Below are 22997 nucleotides of genomic sequence, written 5' to 3'. Positions count from 1 at the left end.
TGAAGGACAAAATGAGTAGGTGGACGCAATACAGTGGCGAACTTTTTGAGGATATTAGGGAAGCAATGCCAGGTTTTGCAGATGAAGTCAAAGGGGAGAAAATTCTTAAATCTGAAGTCCGTTGGGCAATGTCAAAGCTGAAGAAGAACAAAGCAGCTGGACCAGATGGTGTGGTCACTGAAATGTTTGAAGCATTAGAGGAATATGGTGTTGATAGATTAACAGAAGTTATCAACAAAATATATGATGACGAAATATTTCCAGATGAATTGGGCAGATCCATTTTCATTACTATCCCAAAGAAACCGGGAGCCGTGGATTGTGAGCAATATAGGACAATCAGCCTTATTTGCCATATCACTAAGATTATTTTGAGGATTCTGCTTTTGAGAGCAAGAAGTAGCATAACTCCCATGGTCGGAAGGGAACAATTTGGTTTTGTAAAGGATGCGAGCACAAGAAATGCAATATTTGTGGTTAGAAATATAACGGAGAGAGCAGTCGAAATGCAAAAGGATGTGTACATGTGTTTTATTGATTATTCAAAGGCTTTTGATAAAGTAAGACATTCAGAACTTTTTGAAGAGCTGAAAAAGCCTGATATAATTGTATAGGAAAGATCTAAGACTGCTATAAAGTCTATATTGGAATCAGTTTGCATGCATCAGGGTAGAAGGAGAGTTTAGTGAATATATCAACATCAGACGGGGAGTCAGACAGGGTTGTGTTATGTCGCCAGACCTGTTCAATATGTTTAGTGAAATCATTCTAAGAGAATTGGAAGATGAAAATGGGATACAAGTGGGTGGTCATTCATTCACATATATCAGATATGCTGATGACACTGTTTTATTTTCTGAATCAGAGAAAGATCTCCAGAAACTCCTGAACGTAGTTGTAAAAGAAAGTGAGAGAATGGGACTAGAGATCAACTATACCAAGACAAAGTGCCTGGTGGTATCGAAGAAGAGCAGTCCAAAATGTAACTTGAAACTGAAAGAACAGACTATTAAACAAGTCTCCTCATTTAACTACCTCGGCAGCATGATTACCGAGGATGCCAGATGCGAGACAGAGATCAAGAGAAGGATAGCTCTCGCTAAATCTGCATTTTCAAAGTTAGGCAAAATTCTGACAAATCGAACAATGTGTATGAGGAACAGAATAAGGGTATTGAATTGTTACATCTACCCAGTACTTATGTATGGTAGTGAAACATGGAATTTAGCCTCTGATACTAAAAAGCGTTTGGAAAGTTGAGAAATGTGGTTTCTAAGAAGAATGATGAAAGTCCCCTGGACTGACAAAGTTAGTAATGAGGAAGTTCTTACACGAGCTGGAGTGCAAAGGAAAAAGATACGTGAGAATGTGCATACATTGTGTGCGGGTAAGCCGATGACCGGGGTAATAGTATGTATATCTGTAAGGCGCTTTGATAGGGCCCTCCTGGAAAAGCGCCATATAAGAAATAGTTATTATTATTGATATTATTACACGTAAAGAAGGCCTAGAGAATCTTGCTTTCACAGGGAAAATTGTGGGAAGAAGGAGTAGGGGAAGAAGGAGGATACTTTGGATGGACAGTCTGCAGAAATTGTTGGAAGGGAGTGGAGTGAAAGAACTGGGAGTGGTACTAATACAGAAGGCTAGGAGCCGAGGGTTGTGGAACAGAATGATCGCCAAAGTCAAACCATATGGCACTTAGAGAGAGAGAGAGAGATTTACAGAGATACAATCAATTTACCATAAATATGCTGACGTCATAATATGCAAATTCGTATTTTGAGTTCCATGACCATTATATGATTACATCAAGATGTACTTAATGGCCAAATGAGACATGAAATCATATCTTATACCCATACCCTACCCAGGCGCGTAGCCAGGGTTTGATGTTTGTTGGGGGGGGGGGGCACATACATGTAATCGATCGAGGTCAAAAAAGGGGTCTAAAAAATGCAACCGATCCTGGAAATTTAGGGGGGGGCATGTGCCCCCCCCCCCCCACGTGGCTACTCGTCTGACTCTATCTAAACATTAAACAAAATTGGCGGTCCTCAATAATCCCAAAGAGCTATAATGGACTTGTTATAGGCATGTTTTTGTCGATTATGCAATATTTTAAAAGAGCTAGCGCGCAAGGACATTTATTTTTAACGGACGCCCATTCCATTATTAATGGTCATAAACAGATGGAAATGGTATCAAATTGTTCGAAAAAGTATGAGAAATATCATGAAAGAAAAAAATAACGATTCTATGTTGGGCACGGCCGTTACGAACGAAAACGCACGTGTGAGCGATTTCTGTTTGTTGAAAAGTGCTCAAAATGGCCTAAAACATTTAGGAAATGAATTTGAGACGATTTGGAGCGTTTTAAAATTGTGCTAGCGCTTAAACGCGCGGACATGCGAATAAAAGTTTGAACATTAACCATTCTTATCCCACCTTTATCATAATATTGTATCATTTGGTTTCGGGTAACTCTATTCATACCTTTCCAGATAAACTTAGATAATGTTCTATAACCTCTGTTGGTGGATCTGGAATAGTTATAATCAAATACGTTAACTTTGAAAGTAGGAGGTATTTTTATACAACAATGATCCTTCCTACAGCGGTAAGATTTGTCTTAGACCACTTATTTATCAAACTCTTAATATACAACAACACTTTCTGGTAATTTCAAATTAATCATTTCATCCAACTTAGTAGTAAAGAATATACCAATCGGAATTCTTCGTACGAGTCAAAAAGTATTTTGGTTTATAGGAAACTAATGGTTAGTAAATAATAAAAAGAACCTTTAGCAAAAACGAACCTTGGGAAAGTATACTTATCGCAACGACTAGCATTAGGAGTTCCCAAGTTGTTGCCAGTGGTTGAATATTTGCCTTTTCTCTTTCTTTGACATTACCCCTTCATTTCTTAAACGTAAATTATTTATAACAATATGTTTAGACAATGTTGCCCAGGAAACTGAGGAATGAAACTACAAACATTAATTTGTTAATTCTATGCTACTACAATTTTACTAAAACTTTACTTCTGACAGTTATCACTGATCCTTGCACCCAACCAAACCTGTGTGTCAATGGTCTCTGCAGTCATATTGGACAAGGGCAGTACGAATGTGAATGTCAAGATCATTATGAGGGAATCCATTGTGATGAATCAACTCGTAAGTCATTTGTTTGGATTTTAAATATGTATCTGAAAGGTGTTACGTTATGCAAATCCATGATTTACATCGTTTCGTAAGACGGGTGAATACTGAGGAACTTTAACTTGGAAATCGATTCGACTCATTGTTTTACCATCAGAAATAATGATCCACTTTTTATTTCTAGATAAGTAAATCAAATATCTTTTCATCATCTCTGGATATTAAAAAAAAAATTTAGGGGGGGGGGGGGGAGCTTTTACTTATCTGTCTCACTATCTATTCGGGTGTAGAAAACGGATACATTTTAGGAATTTATTCCTTAAATGCTATTAGGGCCTTATAGCAAGTGTAGGGCTCATAATACTATTTTGTTGGTGTAATGTAGCTGTACTTATCATTTTTAGTAGAAGTAGTAGTAGTAGTAGAAGTAATAGCAGTAGTAGGGAATTGGTATTATTATTATTTATTCAATGAAAATATTATTATTATTATCATTATTAATATTTGTATTACTATTATTGGTATCATAATTATTTGAATTTGTATTCCTTTTCTTCTGATTCTTCATGTTATTATTATCATTGTTTTTTATTGTATTTGTTGTTATTATTAATATTATTATCATTATTACTACTATACTACTATGGTTGTCATCATTATTGATGATTAAATTACCTCATTCACTGTCGCATGTTCTAATTCCCCCTGAAATGCAGTTCCTTTGGAGGTTTCTGTCCATCCGTCAAGCCAGATAGTCAACATCAATGCCAGAGTGGAGCTGACATGCACTTTCAACAATGTCAAGCGATACCACTGGTACAAAGATGATGTCCTTTTGCCCAACAGTGTAAACCAGAATCCTTTGATAATCCTGTCTGTCGCGCCCAGTAACATCGGGTATTACTTCTGCCGAGGCTCAGGAAGAAATGGAGAAACTTTAGACACGATGCCAGCATCTGTATATGTCAAAGGTAAAAGCTTTGCAATAGGCCAACAAAAGAAAAATAACCAGATTTAGGGTTGTGTCTATCCTTCAATCAAGGTGACCTGTGTGTGTATGTGTGTGTGTGTGTGTGTTTGGGTTTTTACAGACATGTATCAATCAGATATGGTTGTTTACGTCTGTGGACCGACCTTTAACGTCACCATCCGAAAGACGTGACTCCGTTTCGAACCTGCGTCCTCGGTTGAATCAGTTTGTAACTTCCATTGTAAGCTGGACTACAGGCACACGCCACAACGCCCAACAACGCCCCCTGTGTACTCTAGCCAGCTTTTATATGAGCCCTCCAAATGCATGGAATACCCTATTGTTATTGCGAAAAGTTTCATGCAGGCAGCATGGAGCTTGCAGGCTTTGAATAAATACGTTATTAATGACTAAAACGTCCTCAGCATTAAATCTGTGTGGCCTGTATTGGCATTTGTCCCTAAACTTTGCAAATAAACATCAGGTTTTTGCTGTTCCGTTTTACATGCTCTGATGAAACCCCCCCCCCTTATCCTCAGTTGTCTGTCATTTTTCTTCCTCATTTCCCTCCTCTTCTTCGGGCACTGGGAGGGGGGTGGTGTCCCCTGTGCCCTCCCCTAAATCTGCCATTGATTCTTGTGATGTATGTTTGTATTTTCAGATCTGACCAATATAAAAGTTTTGAATGCTAGATTTGCCATTTCATTCCGCGATGAGCTTTATGACCAAACTTCTAAACTCTATGGAGAAACGGCGTTCAACATCAGCACCTTTGTAAGTATCCTTCACATTACTGGTGCATATTTGAGATGCCGATCCCGTTATAGTGATATTCTACAAGGCACGGCCTAATATTGTTTTGGGTTTAAAATGTACAGTTTAATTCTAGAATGCGAGTACATTGTGAAACAACTTTCCTAGCAGCAATTGTTAAAGGCTGATTGCATGTACATGTAACATGAACTTTATCAGCTATTCTCATCATTGTCTCACCTTTCGGTGGTACAGACTATACTACGCAACTGATCCGAAGGCATTCTTCCTCCGTCGCCCGTAACAAGTGTTAAAGTTTACCTGCAAAATTAGACTCTGTCGTGACAAATATTATGGTGCTGTCGAGGGTTGCATAATAATGTAAGGTCAGAGCTTATTTTGTTGGCCTCTCCTGTGACAAATAACTTCGCAACTAGCGATAATATTTTCGATAACTTTGCAACTGTTTATTCTATTGTGACCATACTTGCTTCGTATCCTTTTCGGTGTACCGCTTATAAGCTTTAAGTTTTTACTCTGAATACATGGTTCGTAGGTGCAACCAAACTTGAGTCAGTGATGCTCTTTTAAGACATTCATATAAATTTGGTCAGAGATGCGCGAGACACACTTGGCTTTTGCCTTTCAATTTAAATTTGATGAGTTGTGAACCATTAGAACCAGTATTTTCAGGGGACAGTTTTTTCTATGACATGTTTGCAACATGTCCAAACTGAGGTAACAAAATGTGTAAGCTCACAAATTACTTCTCACCTTTACCAATACTCAACCTTATCTTTAATAATTGAAAAAAATCATGATACTCTTGTATCACAGCAAAAGCAGCCCCGAAATTTGAACAGCCACCCCAGTTCTTAAACAGCACCAGTTCATACAGATGATACAGATACTTTCACTCAGTTCTTGAAGTTTATTCAAACTGCAGTTCTACCACAAGTAAAATCAACTTACGAATTTCCGTTCTGACGTATACTTTTAGAAGTTACAAGAGAGTACCAGTCTTAAACAAGGACATATCTATTAAACGTTCTACCTTTTTTATTTGTTGTTTCTTACCTGTGTAAAGGTGGAGCAAGGCCTCCGAACCAGTACTGGGTTGGAGGATGTATCAGTAGTATGCAGAGCCCTAAGACCAGGAAGCGTCAAAGCTGACATGAATATCTTCATCGAGCCGACCAATATGACGGCACTGGAGACACAAAATCTTATCGGTCTTTCTCTTGAGAGTCTAGCCAATGAATCGAATGGTTTTCTCGATTCCAACACCATTTCAGTTCAAAATAACGGTACCAAGTTCTTTCATATACATATAGTTCTGAAAGTCAGTGTATATATATCCAGCATTGTGTATAAAGACATGGGGCACCCATAGAGGGATGTCGGGTAGGGGACGCGAAAAGCCAGGGGTCACAACGTATTTTGTCTCGCCTTTCTATTTTTACTCATTGCAAGCATTTATTTCACATGGGCCTTCAAAGGGGGTAGAGCTATGCTGAATGCGCCACTGAACTGGCATGTGAATTTGGTACCCTAGGTATTTCGAAATGCAAGAGTGTTATACACACAAACACACCCACGCACGCACGCACACGTATGTGCATAATACTTATATAGGCTATATAGATATATATACACATGTGTGCGCATGTGTGTGTGCGCGCACAAGGTCATTCAATTTTTGTGCTGCCTTGTGGCCCTTCATTTGATATATACTCCTTAATTATCATTCTTGGTTATAGTTATCAAAATCTATGCATGGAATGGAAGATTCAACGTGCGGAGAAAAGGTGATTTGTTTAACTTGCCAAGGCCCCATGTTTAAGACGAAAATGCAAGAAGGTAACTACAAAAACTTGACCAGGCGCCTTGTTAAGGCCTAAAACTAGTTAAGGCTCCTTATTTAAATCGAGAAGGCAACTAGATCGCCTTCTCGGTTTGAACAAGGCGGTTTTTTTAGTTGTTAAGACACGCCCTCTCGCTTTCACGACTATAACATGGCGCCTTGGCGAGTTCAACAAGTTGCTTTCTTGCGGCACGTTTAATAATCCTGAACAGTGGGCACCTCTTAGTAAAAATGAATATCTGCACATTTCTCAGCATTAGTTTTATTGTAGATAAACAAACATTGAATTGAATTTTGTTCAAGCTTTTTTTTCTTTTTAATGCTTTTTTAAAATTTCTTTTTGTGAAGCTATTTGCCAGAATATCTCGTGGATTTCTCCTCGGTTTGAAAGAGTCGAATTTCCGGTGGGTGAAAATGGAACATGGGCAAATTCAACAGGAATGTGTCCTTTCAACACTACTCAAGGTTGGTTTTGATGGTCATTCATTTATTTATTTGAGGAAGTGGACGAGGCATTAAGTTGAATAGCACGACCAATGTGATCATACCCCTAAAGGTTTGTTCAGATATGGAGCGATAAACCGCCGCGAAAATAGATACCCCAGCTTTTTTTCGTTTTTTTTCTTTTTTTTTGTGGGGGGGGGGGGGTAACGCGTTAATGAATAGCAACAGCACGTAGTAAATTTCTTTGGCATATGCACTTATCTCTGTGTCAAAAGATGTAGTAATGTGCAGCGTATTACACTTTACGTCATCATGAACAAACAAACCGTTACGGATTTGCCACGTCATATCTGAACAGGCATTTAGGCTTGCAAAAGTAGCTCTAGACTATGGACGACATTGAAGCTATAACGCAAATTCTGTTTAGACTGTGATGACAGTTAAATTGAAAGAGACTCGCAACACTATTTCCAAAATATCCTCGTTATCCTGATGTCCAACCGATGTAGTTTTTTTCCCTTCAGTATTGAACATTAGCAAATCAAGATGAAGGCTTGGAGGCTGAAAGTCCCTTCCTATTGATATTCAAGCCCCCGAACTATTTTTTGAGTAAATCTGAATTTAAGCGAGGCACACATAGGAAAAATAAATGCAGGAACCCCCAAGCCTCCAGCCTTCAGACCTAAATTAATATTCGGAGGTGTTATTGAATGTGTTGGATAGCTCCAGAGTCATGAATTATTTGAGACAGATTTCGTAGACGCTACTTCTTTACTTTCTTTATGTCTCCTTCTTTCTTTTTATATGGTTATAATTGTTTGCCAGTGTTCTTTCGATATATATACAATATATATATATATATATATATATATGTATTTCTTTTTATACCAAACAGCCAATGAACCCATTGGACGGGCTCTGTGTATCGGCGATGGTATTACCCAGAGCCAGTGGCAACCTGTGGATAATTGCGGACCATTTAGAAATGTCACAGATATTCTCACTGAAATTGCACAGGTTTTTGGAATTTTATATTCAAATTTCGATCATTGAAAAGATGCTTTTTAATAACCTTCATTTGTAATTCAATCGTGTTTAGTAAAGTATAGATACCACTGACTTTTACAACCTGGAGAAAGAAAAGACGATTATAAAAAATAAAATATAAGTATAAGATGACCTTTCATTGCGTAGATTTCACCCGATTTGGTACTTTATTTTTACCAAGTATTGTTTACATTTTTACCCAGTATTGTGTACATTTAAAAGCAATAAACATTCATTTTCCTTTCTTACTCAACTTTTTTTTTTAGAGTGTATCCTTACTTTACATTTGAAAACTATAAAAGCATGCATAACAGGCAATGAATAGCCCGTGGACAATCAATTCTATTGGTTTTAATTCCAATCGCAAATGCGCTGGAAGATGTTTACTTAAAGGTAATGCAAAGTTTTGGGAAATTATGAAAATTGAATTGATAGTAATTCTTTAAAATGTTGATATACTTGGATGCCCCTGTGAATGTTTTATAAGCACTAGAAAATTTAGCCCCTAAAACACTTCTGCTTTCGAGAAATTGAATGATACAAAATTTACTATGCTCCCGGTAAATTTCAAATAATTCAAATAGCGTCTAAGGCCATTCTATGGTAGCTGCGACCATGAAAATATGCAGTTCTGATATATAATTTCCAAACTGGAATAGCAAATCGATCGATCGTAGTCAAGAAACATTGTTTTAGTGTTAAAGTAATATCAGTCTTGAGAGGGCGCTATACAACATAAAGAATTTATTGTTTACACTTTTATTACTTGAGACTCGATTTCAACCGAGACAGAGATCATTGAATATTGTAAAATCGCATACATGCTTCATTTCAAATAAATTCATGACCCCATACCAAAACTTTGTAATACCTTTAAGGCGGCAACTTATTCTCTGTCATATTCATTGACAATACTTCAATAGGAGCATTCGCAACAGGCCTACTTATTGTTATTAATACAGCCTTTAAAACCATAAAATAGTTTGAAATAATAGAATTTTACTGAATTATTGCATTTGTAAAATGTTGGTCTGACAAGCGTGAACAATAATATTATTATAACTGCTAAATTCGTTTGATAGATACCGGTTCATTAGTTGTGAAATTAGATATTATGGGACACAGTGTTTTTTTTAATAATTTTTTTTTTTTAAACATAATAATAAACTTATATGTCATTGCAATATTGTATTAAGGGAAACATGTTCGCTGATGTTATGTTACCTTAAGGAGTGAAAGTCGTATGACTCAACGTGTACATGCTGTATTGATATTTTCCCTTCGAATTTTAGGTAATTGTTAGTGAAGAAAATGCAGGTGAGGTGAGCCAGCAAATATCAGCTGTTACTTCCAACATCGAAGATATCACATCAGATGACATCTCGTTTGTGACACAGATAACATCCAACATTGTGCAGCAAAATCTTACTGGTGAAGAGGTATTCTGCACGATGCAAAACTGATCCTATTGAACTTAAAGTTGCGATTGTTGATAAATTTTATTATGTTCCGTTAATTATCTAATGGGGAATAAATTTGAGTCTTCCCTCTGATACATGTATAAAATTGTCAAATTTGTGAAAGAAGGAAATCCCATAACCAGTTTTAACAATATTGGACGCCTTGAATCTAAACTACTGTGAATAGAAAATTGACTAGAGCCTTACCTTGTATCAAGCTCTTTTTTAAAATCATTTTGTATAATACTTTATTGGTTCTATGACTGATTGAGGCGTGTCACTGTCCTTTAATATCTTTTGACCCCTTGGCAGTTGCTTTTTCCAGAAGTTGTGTAATAGCTTTAGAATAACAGCTGTGCTAAAGCTGTCATGTTATTTAATACCTTATCGTCATTCAGTTTGACTTTCAAGATTTGGCATTTTTCTCCTGCTATAGTTTAAATCATCTTCATATTTTGTATTTGAATTGACAGGTAACAGAGTCAATAACAAGTATTGTGAGCAATATAGCTCAGGTAGACACAGAGGAACTTGAAGCCGCAGAGGAAAATGGTGGGGCAATAAGTAAATTTGTCCAGGCTTTTGAGGAACAAATCAGTCGTGTTGAGGTTGCCGATGGTGAGATGCTCAACATTCAGCAGCCATATGTAGCCGTACAGGTGATTTTACATTGATATCGTAGGCTATAAAAAAATAGTTTGATTCAACCAGTATGATAAAATATAGAATTTCATGTCCAAATTATATATTTGTAGACATGAATATTCAAAATGAAAAGAATTGAAGAAAAAAGCTGACACTGCCATTCGTCCATTCTCGTCTCATTCTATCTGGTGTCCAACAAGGCGCGACACTTTCACCATATTTGTTTTCATTAAAAAAAAGATCTACCAAGCAACATCATTATTTAATGAAATAAAAGGGAGCAATTAATTATATTCCAATCCAAATAGAACAATTTTAGATCAAGTTTGAACACCTCAACTGATATGCTTTCAAGGGAGAACATTTCACAGCGAAGGCTCTGCATGAGCAAAGGTACCCTCTCCCAGTTCCCTTATTTTGGATAATAATGATAAAGATAATAATAATAACTATAATTTAAAAAAAATATTGATATTATTGTTAATAAAAAAAATATAAAAATACAATAATAATGATAATAATATTCATAATAAAAAATGAATATGATAATAACAATAATGATAATAATTCAAGTTCTGGTTCTAATAACAGGTCCAGAGTGTACCTGCTGAGGACATAATGCGTGGCCTTGTGCTTTCGCTAGCTGGATCCAGTCTTTCAGACCTGACCAAGTCCAATATTACCATCAATGCTCCGACCCAAGATGACCGCGATGAGAACATTGCTACCAGACCAGACACTATTGCTCAGGTCAACATTCCACCTTCAGTTTCATCCATCATTTCGTCCACGGCCCCACTCTCAGGATCGCCGTCGAATGGCAGTGGTGAATACGTCCGGGTCAACTTCAATGTATTTTCAACTCCAGCCCTGTTTATTTCTAAATCATTGCGCACATTCAGTGCAGATAATGAAGGCTTCAATCGATCAGCTAACTCTCCCGTTATTTCTCTCAGTATTGGTCAAGGGAAAGTAGCAGCCTTGACCGAATACATCAACTTTACCTTCACTACAATAATGGTAAGACCTATAACAATTAAAGTCAGAATAACGTTTTTTCATATATTCAATTCAATCCTATTTTATTTATTTTTCCAAGAAATAAAAACAAAACATACAGGATAAACAAAAGCAGTATACAAAGTATCACACAATTACAATAACTAACATAGATAAACACAGAAATACATAGAATCAATTTACAAACATGAATAAATATTGTTAAAAACACAAGGGAAATCGCTTAGCTGGTAGCAGCCAGAAAGGTGGTGGTCTTTATATGCGACTGACCAAATAATCAAATATAAAAATTATTATGATTTAATTTAAGCTATAATAACAAGTACCGGTAAAACAAATAACTATTACATGTAGAATGTAATGAATTTAACAACCATTGAAATCTTTAGCTACCATTAATAAAGGTCCATCAAATATTTTTTTGTATTGACGTTTAAAAGTGTTAACAAATTTAAATTCACGTATTACACGAGGTATAGCACTCCATAATAAAGCAAGTTTCATTATATATTACTGTACGTTTATATGAAGTTGTATGTACAAGGGGCAATTGAAAATCATCAACAATTCTAGTACTATAGTGGTGTATATTACAATTTAAAGTTAAACATTATACGTATTTCAATCTATTTTCTTTATTTTTTCCCTCGTTATAAATGGGCTTTTAAACTAAACCTATCAAAACAATCATTCAGTCTTCTTTAATGCCTTATTAACAAATTGTATTATAGGTCTACGCATTTCTTGCTTTTCTTTTGTTATTGTTGTGTAGTCTGGATACGTGAATCCCAATTGTTCATTCTGGGATGAGGAGCAGGAAGATTGGTCCCAAGATGGGTGTGTTCTTGTTTCTGGATTCACATCATCTGATGATGAGGAGAGCGTGCGCTGTGCGTGTGATCATCTTACCAACTTCGCTGTTATAATGGTCAGTGAAAAGCAAATAGGCAATGATTACACAGGTATACACATTATCACCATTTAACTACTCCCCGAACTACTATAACCCGACTAACTAAACGCAGTAGGTTACTAGAGCTATAACGTGATAATCCTTTTGATGAAACAGGGATAAAGTTGGTCCTACGGATTAAATAGTATGGTCTTTGTAATATACAGTGCGTCCCAGAAAAAAACAAAACCGAGAATTGTTGAGGTTTTAACCCTTTGTTAACCCGGTGGTAAATTTGCCCCCCCCCCTCCCTGGAGTAATTTAGTGACTACTCCGGAACTGCGACAGATATTAGGTTTTCCTTTCACGACTTTTTTCTTTCGAGTTACACATCTTTTTTTTTAAAAATGAAAATCGGACGTATAGTTACATATATTCACGTGACCATTTGTCTTTGAATGTCACCCCGAAAATCGCTCATTGTTGTGATTTGTGTACAAAACATATGGAAATATCATTTTACCTAAAAGGAGATAAAACATTGGTTATTTGGTCTTGTTCAAAGTTAAGGTGTTTGTTTGGGGGTCAAGATAGTTGAATTGTAATTAGAAATGAAATAAAACAACAAAAACAATAACATACATAATTTAAAAAGCAATGAAAAACATAACACAATCCGTCCTTGTTTTCACGAAGTGACGGTATAGTGAGGAAAATTGTAATGCAAAGTGAATGCAATTTTTTTCACTACCGTCACTTCGTAAAAACAGTGACGAATTATCAAAACAAGAAATAACAGTTGTAAAGCTTAGAACCTCTGCTTTCATTTGATGCAACTCATATGATGCATATGTCACACATGAGTGATTAGAAACAATTCGAAGAGAGGGTCACAAAAAGTCATTTGGCGGGCGGTATCGGAATTACAAAGAGAAAATCACATTTCTAGAAAGTTCATCTTCTGCCCTTTCATATAACACCTCAATCAGGGAAAATGAGTTAGGAATAACAAAGTTCTGTTTGTTTAAAGTAATGCTTGCATTTCCATAATTTTGATTAAACGAACTCGTTTTCACTGGCTGCCTGTCATAGCAACAAACAGAGTTGACAAAAGACTTAACTCTGTTTCATTGACGACCAGCAACGTATCAAGTCCCTCGTCTTCTTTGTACATGGCTGATTGTCAACGAAACTGCCAAAGAACGATGGAGTGTAGAGCTGGTCTTCAATTGGGCATGAATAATATTCTCACTCTTGAGATCAAAAAAAAGTTTGAAGGTGTGGTGTCTTGTGTGAAAGGAAGTAAATTGATATTCTTTGTTTTCTTTCCGGCAGTAATATAAAACTACTCCACTTTCTATAATGAACCCCAGTTTTTCGGTTTTCAATTAATGACACAAAGACTTTATGAAAGCTGATGGATAAATAATCAGTTTTATTTGAGCATTCAAGGAAGATGTTTCAGTTTGGGCACACATTTCTTTTATGTTACAGGATATCCATAGAAATGAGGGCCCTGCCGACACAGCATACAACATCCTGACTTACATTGGCTGCGGTATTTCTATCTTCAGTATTCTTGTTACATTGGCAACCTACCTGTGGAACAAGTGAGCCCAATTAGAAAAATATGCAATCATTAATGTAATACAAAAGAGACAGATTCTCTGGTCAATTTAAAATGGCCACCTTTTGGTCGAAAGTATCTCTTAATCTAACGATTTGTGAAATACGTATAAATCTGGAGCACGGTTCTATTCCGTATCACTTCTGTTTGAACCAGCAGGGCTATTTAGAACTACTATCAACAATGTACAGTTCATGATAGTAGGCCTAAGGGAAGGAGGAGGAGGAGGAGGGGAAGATGGAGGAGGAGGAGGAGGAGGAGGAGGAGGGAGAGGAGGAGGAGGAGGAGGAAGAGGAGGAGGAGGAGAAGAAGAAGAAGAAGAAGAAGAAGAAGGTGGAGGAGGAGGAGGAGAATAAGAAGGAGGAGGAGGAGGGAGAGGAGGAGGAGGAAGAAGAGGAGGAGGAGGAGGAGGAGAAGAAAAAGAAGAAGAAGAAGAAGAAGAAGAAGAAGAAGGAGAAGAAGAAGAAGGTGGAGGAGGAGGAGGAGAAGAAGAAGGAGGAGGAGGAGGAGAAAAAAAGCCATAATAAGAGCATTTGCTTAGTGATATATGGGTGGTGTGATGAAGGTCACAAATAGGTTACAATATTAATTTGTTTATATCATATCAATATTAAATAATATACATTGATATTCTATCAACATCGTGAATCACATCTTCTGCCTCATGGTGTGCAGTTTGCATATAAAACAGAACATCTTTGGCGTACATACATATTTCCCATTTGACATCGTCCTGGATAGTTACACCCAGATTAGTTTTATTTAACACGCCTGGCAATTCTGGGGATTTGTGCCCAACAATAAAAGAGATACATGTATATAAGTTAAGCACAATCACGAAATTTCCTTCATTTTACAAACAATTTGCCCTTAATTTTATTGCTTTAACGCTTTCATAACCTTATTATAATGTTGCAATTTTGATAGGGATTTGAGGACCAAACAGACTAGCCAGATCTTCATCTGTCTGTGCCTGACCTTGCTGTGTCTCTACACGACATTTGTCATCATGATCTCCCTGGATTCTCGTGAGGTCCAAGCTGGACCCTGTGGGTTCCTGACGGCCCTAGTTCACTACTTTGTTTTGTCCTCCATTGCATGGATGGGTGTGGAAGGGTACAACACCTACCTCATCATTGTGAAGATCTTTAACACCTACATCGAGAAGTTTATGATCAAGGCTTTCTTAGCTGCATGGGGTAAAATATTTCTTTCCATAAATGTTTTTTCTGCAATCAACTTTCAGCAATCAAAAACATGATGTATGGGTGATCAAACATAATTCTTATACTATTCATATGTAATAAAATAATTCAAAAACTGGCAGTGTATTATATTCATTTAGCCATTCTTACTAAATGGACAATAATTGTGGAAATATCACATTTCGACGGACTTTACTCCAACAGACATCATCTAAGGCTATGATCACAACCCAGAGCGGCGACCGACCGATTTGTAGCCTGCTCGGTCGCCGCTGGAATTTAGGCATCGCTCAACGATTTTTGGAGAACTAGTCGAGCAGGTTGCAGAGCCCAAGCTTTGCCCGGGCGGCGGCCGCTCCGTCCCCGGGCAAAATTGGCTAAAAACTCGCAACCCGGCCGCCGAGCAGGCTACTTGTTGGTGTTGTGACCACAGCTTAACAACGCACATAGATTCGTCGTAGTTGTCATTTATGTTTAATTTCCTCATTATAAGTATTAAAAATGGCATGCGATTCGTACAAAGAAGACTCTAAACCCCATAGACTATACAACTCAAGATATCTATTCAATTTTAAAATAATTATTGTGTCACCATAACCGTAGTAAAAACCTGTGAGCTGGACAGTACAACGATGACATGAGAAGGCCTATTAGAGAAAAGGAGAAAGGAATGAGCTAGGCCCATAGCCAATTTAGGTATATTATGAATGATTATTACATGCACTTCCTTACATGTATGTCATTTCAGGAATTCCTGCACTTATCGTGGTTCTTACCGGAGCTGTTGCTAGAGACTCTTACGCCCATGATGATCTGTAAGTGGTAATTTCCTTGCAGTTTAGCTGGAATATTGGATTGCATAGCATAGGGCATATCACATGATCTTTGAATTTCGGATTCAGCAAAATCACGTTTCTGTACTTCAATCTAGTTTTTAAGCATTTGTATTTGGTATCTCATGAGTAAGCAAGTATGTTATTATGATCTGGAATTGGTATTTAGATATCACTTTCGTGGGTATGTGTTGTGATCCAAACTCTAGAAAGACCACCAAGTGAATACAGTCACCACCCATACTAAAAGCTCAGATGTTGTTGGTAAATTTTGGGACAATAAAGCTTGGACTTGCCAAAATCAACAATGGGAAATTATTTACAATTCTGACTTAAAATGTTTCAAGGAGCATGGAGATTTTGTAAAACTGTCGCTAAGATAGTCAGTACTGATTGACTTTAATAATTCAGTCACTTTTCAAAATGCATATTTACTATCGATAGATGCTTTCTACAATTCTGGGCTCAAATCGGTGGTCTCCTGATTCCCATGTCCATCATCCTCTTCATCAACATCGTCATCTTCATCCTGGTGGTTCAACAATTGATCCGGTCAGCCAACTTCGCTGGTCGGGTGAAAAAAGAGGCTAAGGCAGAACGTCGGGAGACTATTGTACGCGTCCAGAACGCGATTTGCATCTTGCTCCTGCTCGGTCTGACCTGGGTCGCTGGATACCTTCTTTTGATTCCAACATTTAGTCAGGTAAATTAGCCAACTAGCTTCAAAAATAACTCATGTATGGTATTTATCACTTCTAAGAAGTATCTTGAAAACTCAATTATGATAATTACATACGCCAGCAATACCTCTTTAGATCTTTAGTATCTGAAGTACATGAGAAATAATGCCATATACCTAATTATCATTTCTGAAACATTTGCGTTTAACAGGTGGCTCAGCCAATCTTCATCATCCTGAACTCCTTCCAAGGATTTTTCATCTTTCTACTCTACTGCGTCCGGAAGCCTCACATCCGTAAGAAATGGGGGCTAACTTGTTTCGACAAGTTCCTAAAGAAAAAAGCAACCACTTCAAGTGGTGAGGTAAGCTCGACGGCGCTATCATCGTCAGCTGGCATGAATAGCAATTTGCGCCCAGGAGCCTCGGATAATTACTTTTTGCCTACCAAAGGCGACGATTCCGATCCTATGTGTATGTTTAATCCTACCTATGATGTTAGTCAGGTTGAGGAAGGGGTCACGCCACCTATGACCAATGATATCCAAAGCTCCACAGAGGAACAGAAGAAGGACGCGGATCATGATGCAACAAGCGTTGATGTTGTGACGGTAAGTCTCCCTATTGAAGCATCTGTCACAAAAGCCTCTGAGAGAAGTGATGGTGTTTCCTCCCAACATAGATGCTGACACGGTCATTGTAACACTGGATTCAAATGATGCCAGGAAAGCTACTGAGGGTACCGATGATGCTGCTTCTGCAACAAGTGATGATGCCTTCAATCTTCCAATGGATTCAACGGATATCAAGAAAGGAAATTAGAGCAGTGACATAGATACCAGTAGCACCACCAATTTTGCAACTGCCAATGGCACAGTTTCGGTGTTGACTATAGCGATGTATCCATTCTTACTTGATTACAAAAAAATTGTAAACAGCTTTTGTATTAATTTAGTTTTAAGCAAGAAGAAGGTCTTATTAAGAGAACATGACGTCATATTGGCATACTAGGCAGGGTATGGGTGGTCTGGGTGTCGTCTGAACCCCCATCTATTTTCCCCAAGCATTTGTTATTTAAGAGGTCTCTGCCTGGAATCGGAACAGGTCACTGGCTGAGAACGCCAATGCCTTAACCACTACACCACACTGAACCCTCCCATCCCCCTTCCCCAAGAATGTTGCAATTACCAATAGTCCGTCACCACATATTCGGGCAACCAGGTGGTTGTTACTTGTTATCATCTTGATCATATTTCAATGACGACATTATATATGTACATTTATATGTACCGTATGGAAGCATTTCTGATCAGATGATTTTTTGTTTTAAAATAATGGTTTATGGTGTATTACTCAGATAAGAGATGTTTTCATTGTTAAAAAAAAGGATTATGTTGATGGTGCGATGTTTTTTTTTCAATTTATTTTAGTCATGACTATGTATATGTATATTGAGAATGTAAATTACTGGTAGATAATAATGGTTGTGTAGCTTTAAAAAAGGTCCCAATTGCTGTCCTCTTTTTAAAATTTGTTTCAAAGGTTGAACAAAAACTGTCTCTGTCGGGAATCGAACCGGGTCACTGGCCGAGAACGCCAATGCCCTAACCACTAGACCACAAAGAAGTCCCCACCCCCCCCCTTCCCGGAGCATTTTACATTTACCAATAGTCCGTCACCACATATTCAGGCAACCTGGTGGTTGTTATCATATGTCAATGACGAAATTATATATGTACATTTATATGTACCGTATGGAATCATTCATGATCAGATGATTTTTTTTGTTTGGAATAAATAATACTTTGTACTCAGAGAAGAGGTCTTTTCATTGTTGAAAAAGTATGTTCATGATGATGAATATGGTACGATGTTTTTTTTTCTTCTCAATTTGTTTTAATTACTTATGATATAGTATGTATATTCAATTATCGGAATGGAAATTGTATAATAATGGTTACGTAGCTTAAATACAAGATCCTCATTGCTGTCCTCTTCTTATATTATTTTTTACAAAGGTTGAACAAGATTGTCTCCGACGGGAAATCAAACCGGGTCACTGGCTGATAACGCCAATGCCGAAAACAATAGACCACACAGAACCCCCCCCCCCCATCCCCCTTCCACAAGCAATTTGCAATTATCACTATTCCGTCACCACATATTCGGGCAACCAGGTGAATGTTATTTGTGATCGTCTTTATGATATTTAAATGACAAAATTATATCTGTACAATTTATATGTAGCGTATCGAAGGGTTCATGATCTGGAGATTTTTTGTATATGATACTTTGTGATGTATTACTCAGTAAGAAAGTTTTTCCATTTTTGACAAAAAGTATAATAATGATGCTACTTGTACAATGATTTTTGTTGTTGTCATTTCATTTTAGTCGTCATTTGTCATGACATAGCCTAATATATATATATATATATATATATATATATATATATATATATATAATGCGAAAGGAAATTAAACAATAAAGGTTGTGTAGCTTAAAACAAAGTTCCCAATTGTTATCCTCTCTTTTAATTTCTTTACAAAGGTTGAAAAAAATTGTCTCCACCAAGAATCGAACTGTGTCACTGGAAGCGAACGACAAAGCCTTAAACCGCTAGACCAGTGATACTTGAGGTAGTTGACGAAAAATAGACCAGTGAATACAAAGTAATGTAAAAAAATGTAGGAGATACAAAATAACCTAATTTTGGGGTTTAAACCTTTGTCAAGTAATGAAATACCTTGTTGTTTCATGATTATACTGTCTATATAGTTTTTTTTTGCTTTTTAATTTTAAGTGTCTTAGTAGAAATTGATATCACCATATTTTACTCAGAAAAATGTACTTTTAATCTACATTATTTTGTTTGTCTTCGTTACCAATTTTGTTAAAGCATAAACTTTATTGTTCAGGGTGTCCCTGACAAAAGGAGACCTAAGTCTATCGTTAAATCTTCCAAATATTCCAGCACAATTTTAGGTTAATGTGCACATAATAGAAAAGCTAATAAGCAAATAAATGATTTTCCTTCAAAAAGCGATCGAGGTTAATTGTCTGTAAGCCCTATGCATATTAACTTACACTGACACGAATTAAGGAAGAAATATTATGTAATAAACGTGACAGGAATTTACATATAGATATACAAATGTAGACACACAAAAAATAGGTTCAAATGTACGCAGACATATTTACATATGACGAAAGTAAGAGTCACGGGGAAAATACTTTTTTAATTAACTGTGCGAATGGTAGGCATTTAGACTAGCCATAAAGTTATGAAAATGAAAAATAAGAATATCAGGCTTTACATGATGACTTTCAATAATCAATATTCCCAAATCATTTGTCTTTGCAAAACAACTTTCATCGACTCGTCAGACTGTCTTAAATCAGTCGTGTGTGATTCAATGATCATATTTTTTTTTGGTCATATGATAGAAAGGAAAATGACCTTTTCAGTGATGTATATATTAATGATAGCAAATAATTTGGGAAATTATTGAGTAATTTACGAATATAAACTTGGGTTTCTATTATCACGGACACCGAGTACTGTAGGTTGTTTCAATTTTGCTAAGTTAATTTCTGATACTGCTGATAGCATGATAAATCAGAACGTTACTGTTACTATCATTTGTATTATTGTGCGCAACAAGAAATTTATAAAAGCATGCTTAGTAATAAAGTAAATGGTGGAGTGGAAAGTTGGTATTCACATTGTTTGTATAATCAATTATTTCACATATTCATATTTCCATTGCGATTTAAAAATGTATGCAATCTTAACTATTCTATACATAGCTGTCAAAGCTAGCAAATAAGTGAAATAACAAGAGAGCCCACTATCCACAAGATTACTAGCATAATCCGGGTTTGGATTTGTATTGGTATTTATTCAAAGAATTCCACATTGCAGCCGAGGGGCTGAATTACATGGATTCTACCACGTAAAACGACAAAAGACAAAATGTATTACAAATGTATACATACACCATATTAATTCAATAATAAAATGATATAAAGAAGAGAAATAGAGAGAAAGAGGGAGAGAAATTGAGAGACAAGACTGAAAAGAGAAAACAAGAAACGGTGATATAGAGGCAGAAGGGTGGGAATCTAAAGGAAGATATTATGAATTACATCATAAATGAGAGATTGATTAACTAAGTAATCATCTGTTGTGTCACTTGGTACATTTTAAAATTTTGGTTAAATATAAATAATTGTAGCAAGCGGGGGTGAAGAGTAGGAAAATAGAGGAGAATTAATTGAAGAGAACAGAAGTAGTTTGAGATGGCAGAAGTGAGACATATAGAGGAAGAGAGAGATAGAGAGAGAGAGTGGGAGGAAGAAGGTGAAGAGGAGTAAATATGTATGTATATATATATATATATATATATATATATATATATATATATATATATATATATGATAACAGGCGCGTACACAGGGGGGGGGGGGGGGGGGGTTAACCCCCCCCCCCCCCCCACCTTTGGTATTTTGTTAAAGTTTTTTTTTTAATAATAATAATTGAAAAAAAATAATACCAAAAGCTGACCTCTAACCCCCCCCCCCCCCCTTGAAAAGATCCTGCGTACGCGCCTGTATGATAATACCATCAATACATTGTGATATTATATAGTGAGAGCAATTATGGGGAATGTAATTTATGATAAATGTTTACATTTTGAAGAAGAAAAAAAAGAGAGGATGGAAGTTCTTTTCCTCGTACAGTTTATGTTGACAACTTACAGTTTGGCTATTGTTCTAAATATCACTTAAAAGTGTACAACATGATCGAAACACTTCCAAAAATCAACTCAAGGGTAAATGCAATAATTATGATTATTTGTTTTATCTAGATAAGATAAGTTTTATTGGTCAGAAAACATAATGATTTACAAAATATGCGTTACTTATAATAATTATGATTATGGCTAATATGGTAATTTTCATGTGAGACGAGCCATCAGGCTTGCCTGAGCTTTACTATGATTAGATATCGTCATGCAGTAGGCCGGTTTACCAACACATGCAAATTGTATTCATACTGTTTAATGAAAAGTTATTCTTGACATCCCGAAAGCTTGTAATTTCATCTTCGGTCTGTTGTCATTGGTGTGACCAGTGGCGTACACAGGATTTTTTCAAGGAGGATGGTTGAATATTTGAAAATCGCGCCGACCGACATTTCACTCAGTGTGAGGGGGGGGGGGGGGGGGAAGGGTGGTAGTGAGCAATTTTTGTTCCCTTCTTTTGTGCCCCGGAAATGATCGCGCCGACAGATATTTGCCTCAGTGGGGGGGGGGGGGGGGAGTATCAATTTGTTTTCACTCAACACCCACCCCCCCCCCCCTTAACAAAAAATAAGGGGGGTTTTAGCCCCGAAACACCTCCCCTGCGTACGCGCCTGGGTGTGACTGAGGAACTATGGGCTTAATTCTCTCTCCCTCTCTCTTCACCCCACCCCCTCTCCCCTAAACAAATAGAATAACGTTTACTCATGGATGAAGACTGAATTACAACACCCAAGTACTAGCACCAAGGAGACCGACACCAGACCGCATACAGACCGAACAAAGTATTACTTTAAATCAAAAGACCAAGAATTAGTCGGTTTGGGATCGGTGTGGAGTCGGTTTGGCACAGCGGTGTGACTGCGGAGTTAATTAGCCTGGTCTTAGTAACGCAATCGAAGACAGTTGTGATACCCCAGTAACACCGAGAAGACCGACACCAAATCGACTCCAAAATGACTCTTGGTCGTTAGTCGCAATGTACATTGTTATTCGGGCTGGAGTCGATCTGGTGTTGGTCTCATCGGTGTGATTGAGGTATAGAGGCTTACGTAATTGAAAAACACTCTATTTCTGCGAACCAACTCATTGATTCTGATAATGTAACCTTATAAAAAACAATGTAAGTGGTCACGAGAACCGTAATTATTCATGTCAAACAACTTGATTTATTTACACCCGTAGTAACGTTTTCAAAACAAAAAAATACGACCCGTTCTTTCCAAGGACGTTCACATGAGAATCCCACTTGTTGGATGATTGCTCAATTATACACAAATGAAACACAATACAATACAATACTGAACGCAATCCCCATCACCACCAAGTATGCAGGGGTGGCGGTGCGTCTTCCAAAATAGGGGGATGGGGCACCAACACAAAGGGCACTTTCCGGAAGAAAAAAAGGGGCACGTACAAAGGGAAACATAAACAAAAACGGGTATATACCCCTTCATCGTCGTGAATGTGATTACACTACCAGGGATGATATCAATATGTGTTTCTTTCTTTACGTGGTACAAGATAAGCAACCTACGTTGTAGTTTGGTGTGATGGTCTGAATATACATCTTCAAGCGAGCGAAGT

The 22997-nt window shown here is 37.1% G+C and overlaps 1 protein-coding gene across 1 annotated transcript; it reads left to right on the top strand.

Annotated features, from left to right (window-relative positions):
- The first annotated feature begins 128 nt into the window (after positions 1 to 128).
- LOC100893625 (adhesion G-protein coupled receptor G2) lies at positions 129 to 17924 on the top strand. The gene is made up of 16 exons (XM_030997151.1): positions 129 to 321; positions 3056 to 3181; positions 3883 to 4137; positions 4798 to 4910; positions 5977 to 6196; positions 7102 to 7218; positions 8093 to 8214; positions 9537 to 9683; positions 10178 to 10363; positions 10941 to 11369; positions 12142 to 12297; positions 13756 to 13871; positions 14816 to 15087; positions 15842 to 15908; positions 16371 to 16629; positions 16818 to 17924. The coding sequence occupies exons 1-16, from the start codon at positions 129 to 131 to the stop codon at positions 17292 to 17294; spliced, it is 3255 nt and encodes a 1084-aa protein (XP_030853011.1). The 3' UTR covers positions 17295 to 17924.
- The last annotated feature ends 5073 nt before the right edge of the window (positions 17925 to 22997 follow it).

The sequence above is a fragment of the Strongylocentrotus purpuratus genome, unplaced genomic scaffold (assembly GCF_000002235.5).
Source record: "Strongylocentrotus purpuratus isolate Spur 01 unplaced genomic scaffold, Spur_5.0 spur5_scaffold_4, whole genome shotgun sequence".
Classification (NCBI taxonomy): Eukaryota; Metazoa; Echinodermata; class Echinoidea; order Camarodonta; family Strongylocentrotidae; genus Strongylocentrotus; species Strongylocentrotus purpuratus.
The sequence above is the reverse complement of the archived record's forward strand: the minus strand, read 5'-3'. Positions and strand labels throughout refer to the sequence as shown.

Coding starts and splice junctions, on each gene's coding strand:
- LOC100893625 (XM_030997151.1), top strand. CDS start 129: ATGTCAAAGCTGAAGAAGAACAAAGCAGCTGGACCAGATGGTGTGGTC. Junction 3,182..3,882: donor CCATTGTGATGAATCAACTC/GTAAGTCATTTG, acceptor CCTGAAATGCAG/TTCCTTTGGAGGTTTCTGTC. Junction 6,197..7,101: donor CATTTCAGTTCAAAATAACG/GTACCAAGTTCT, acceptor CTTTTTGTGAAG/CTATTTGCCAGAATATCTCG.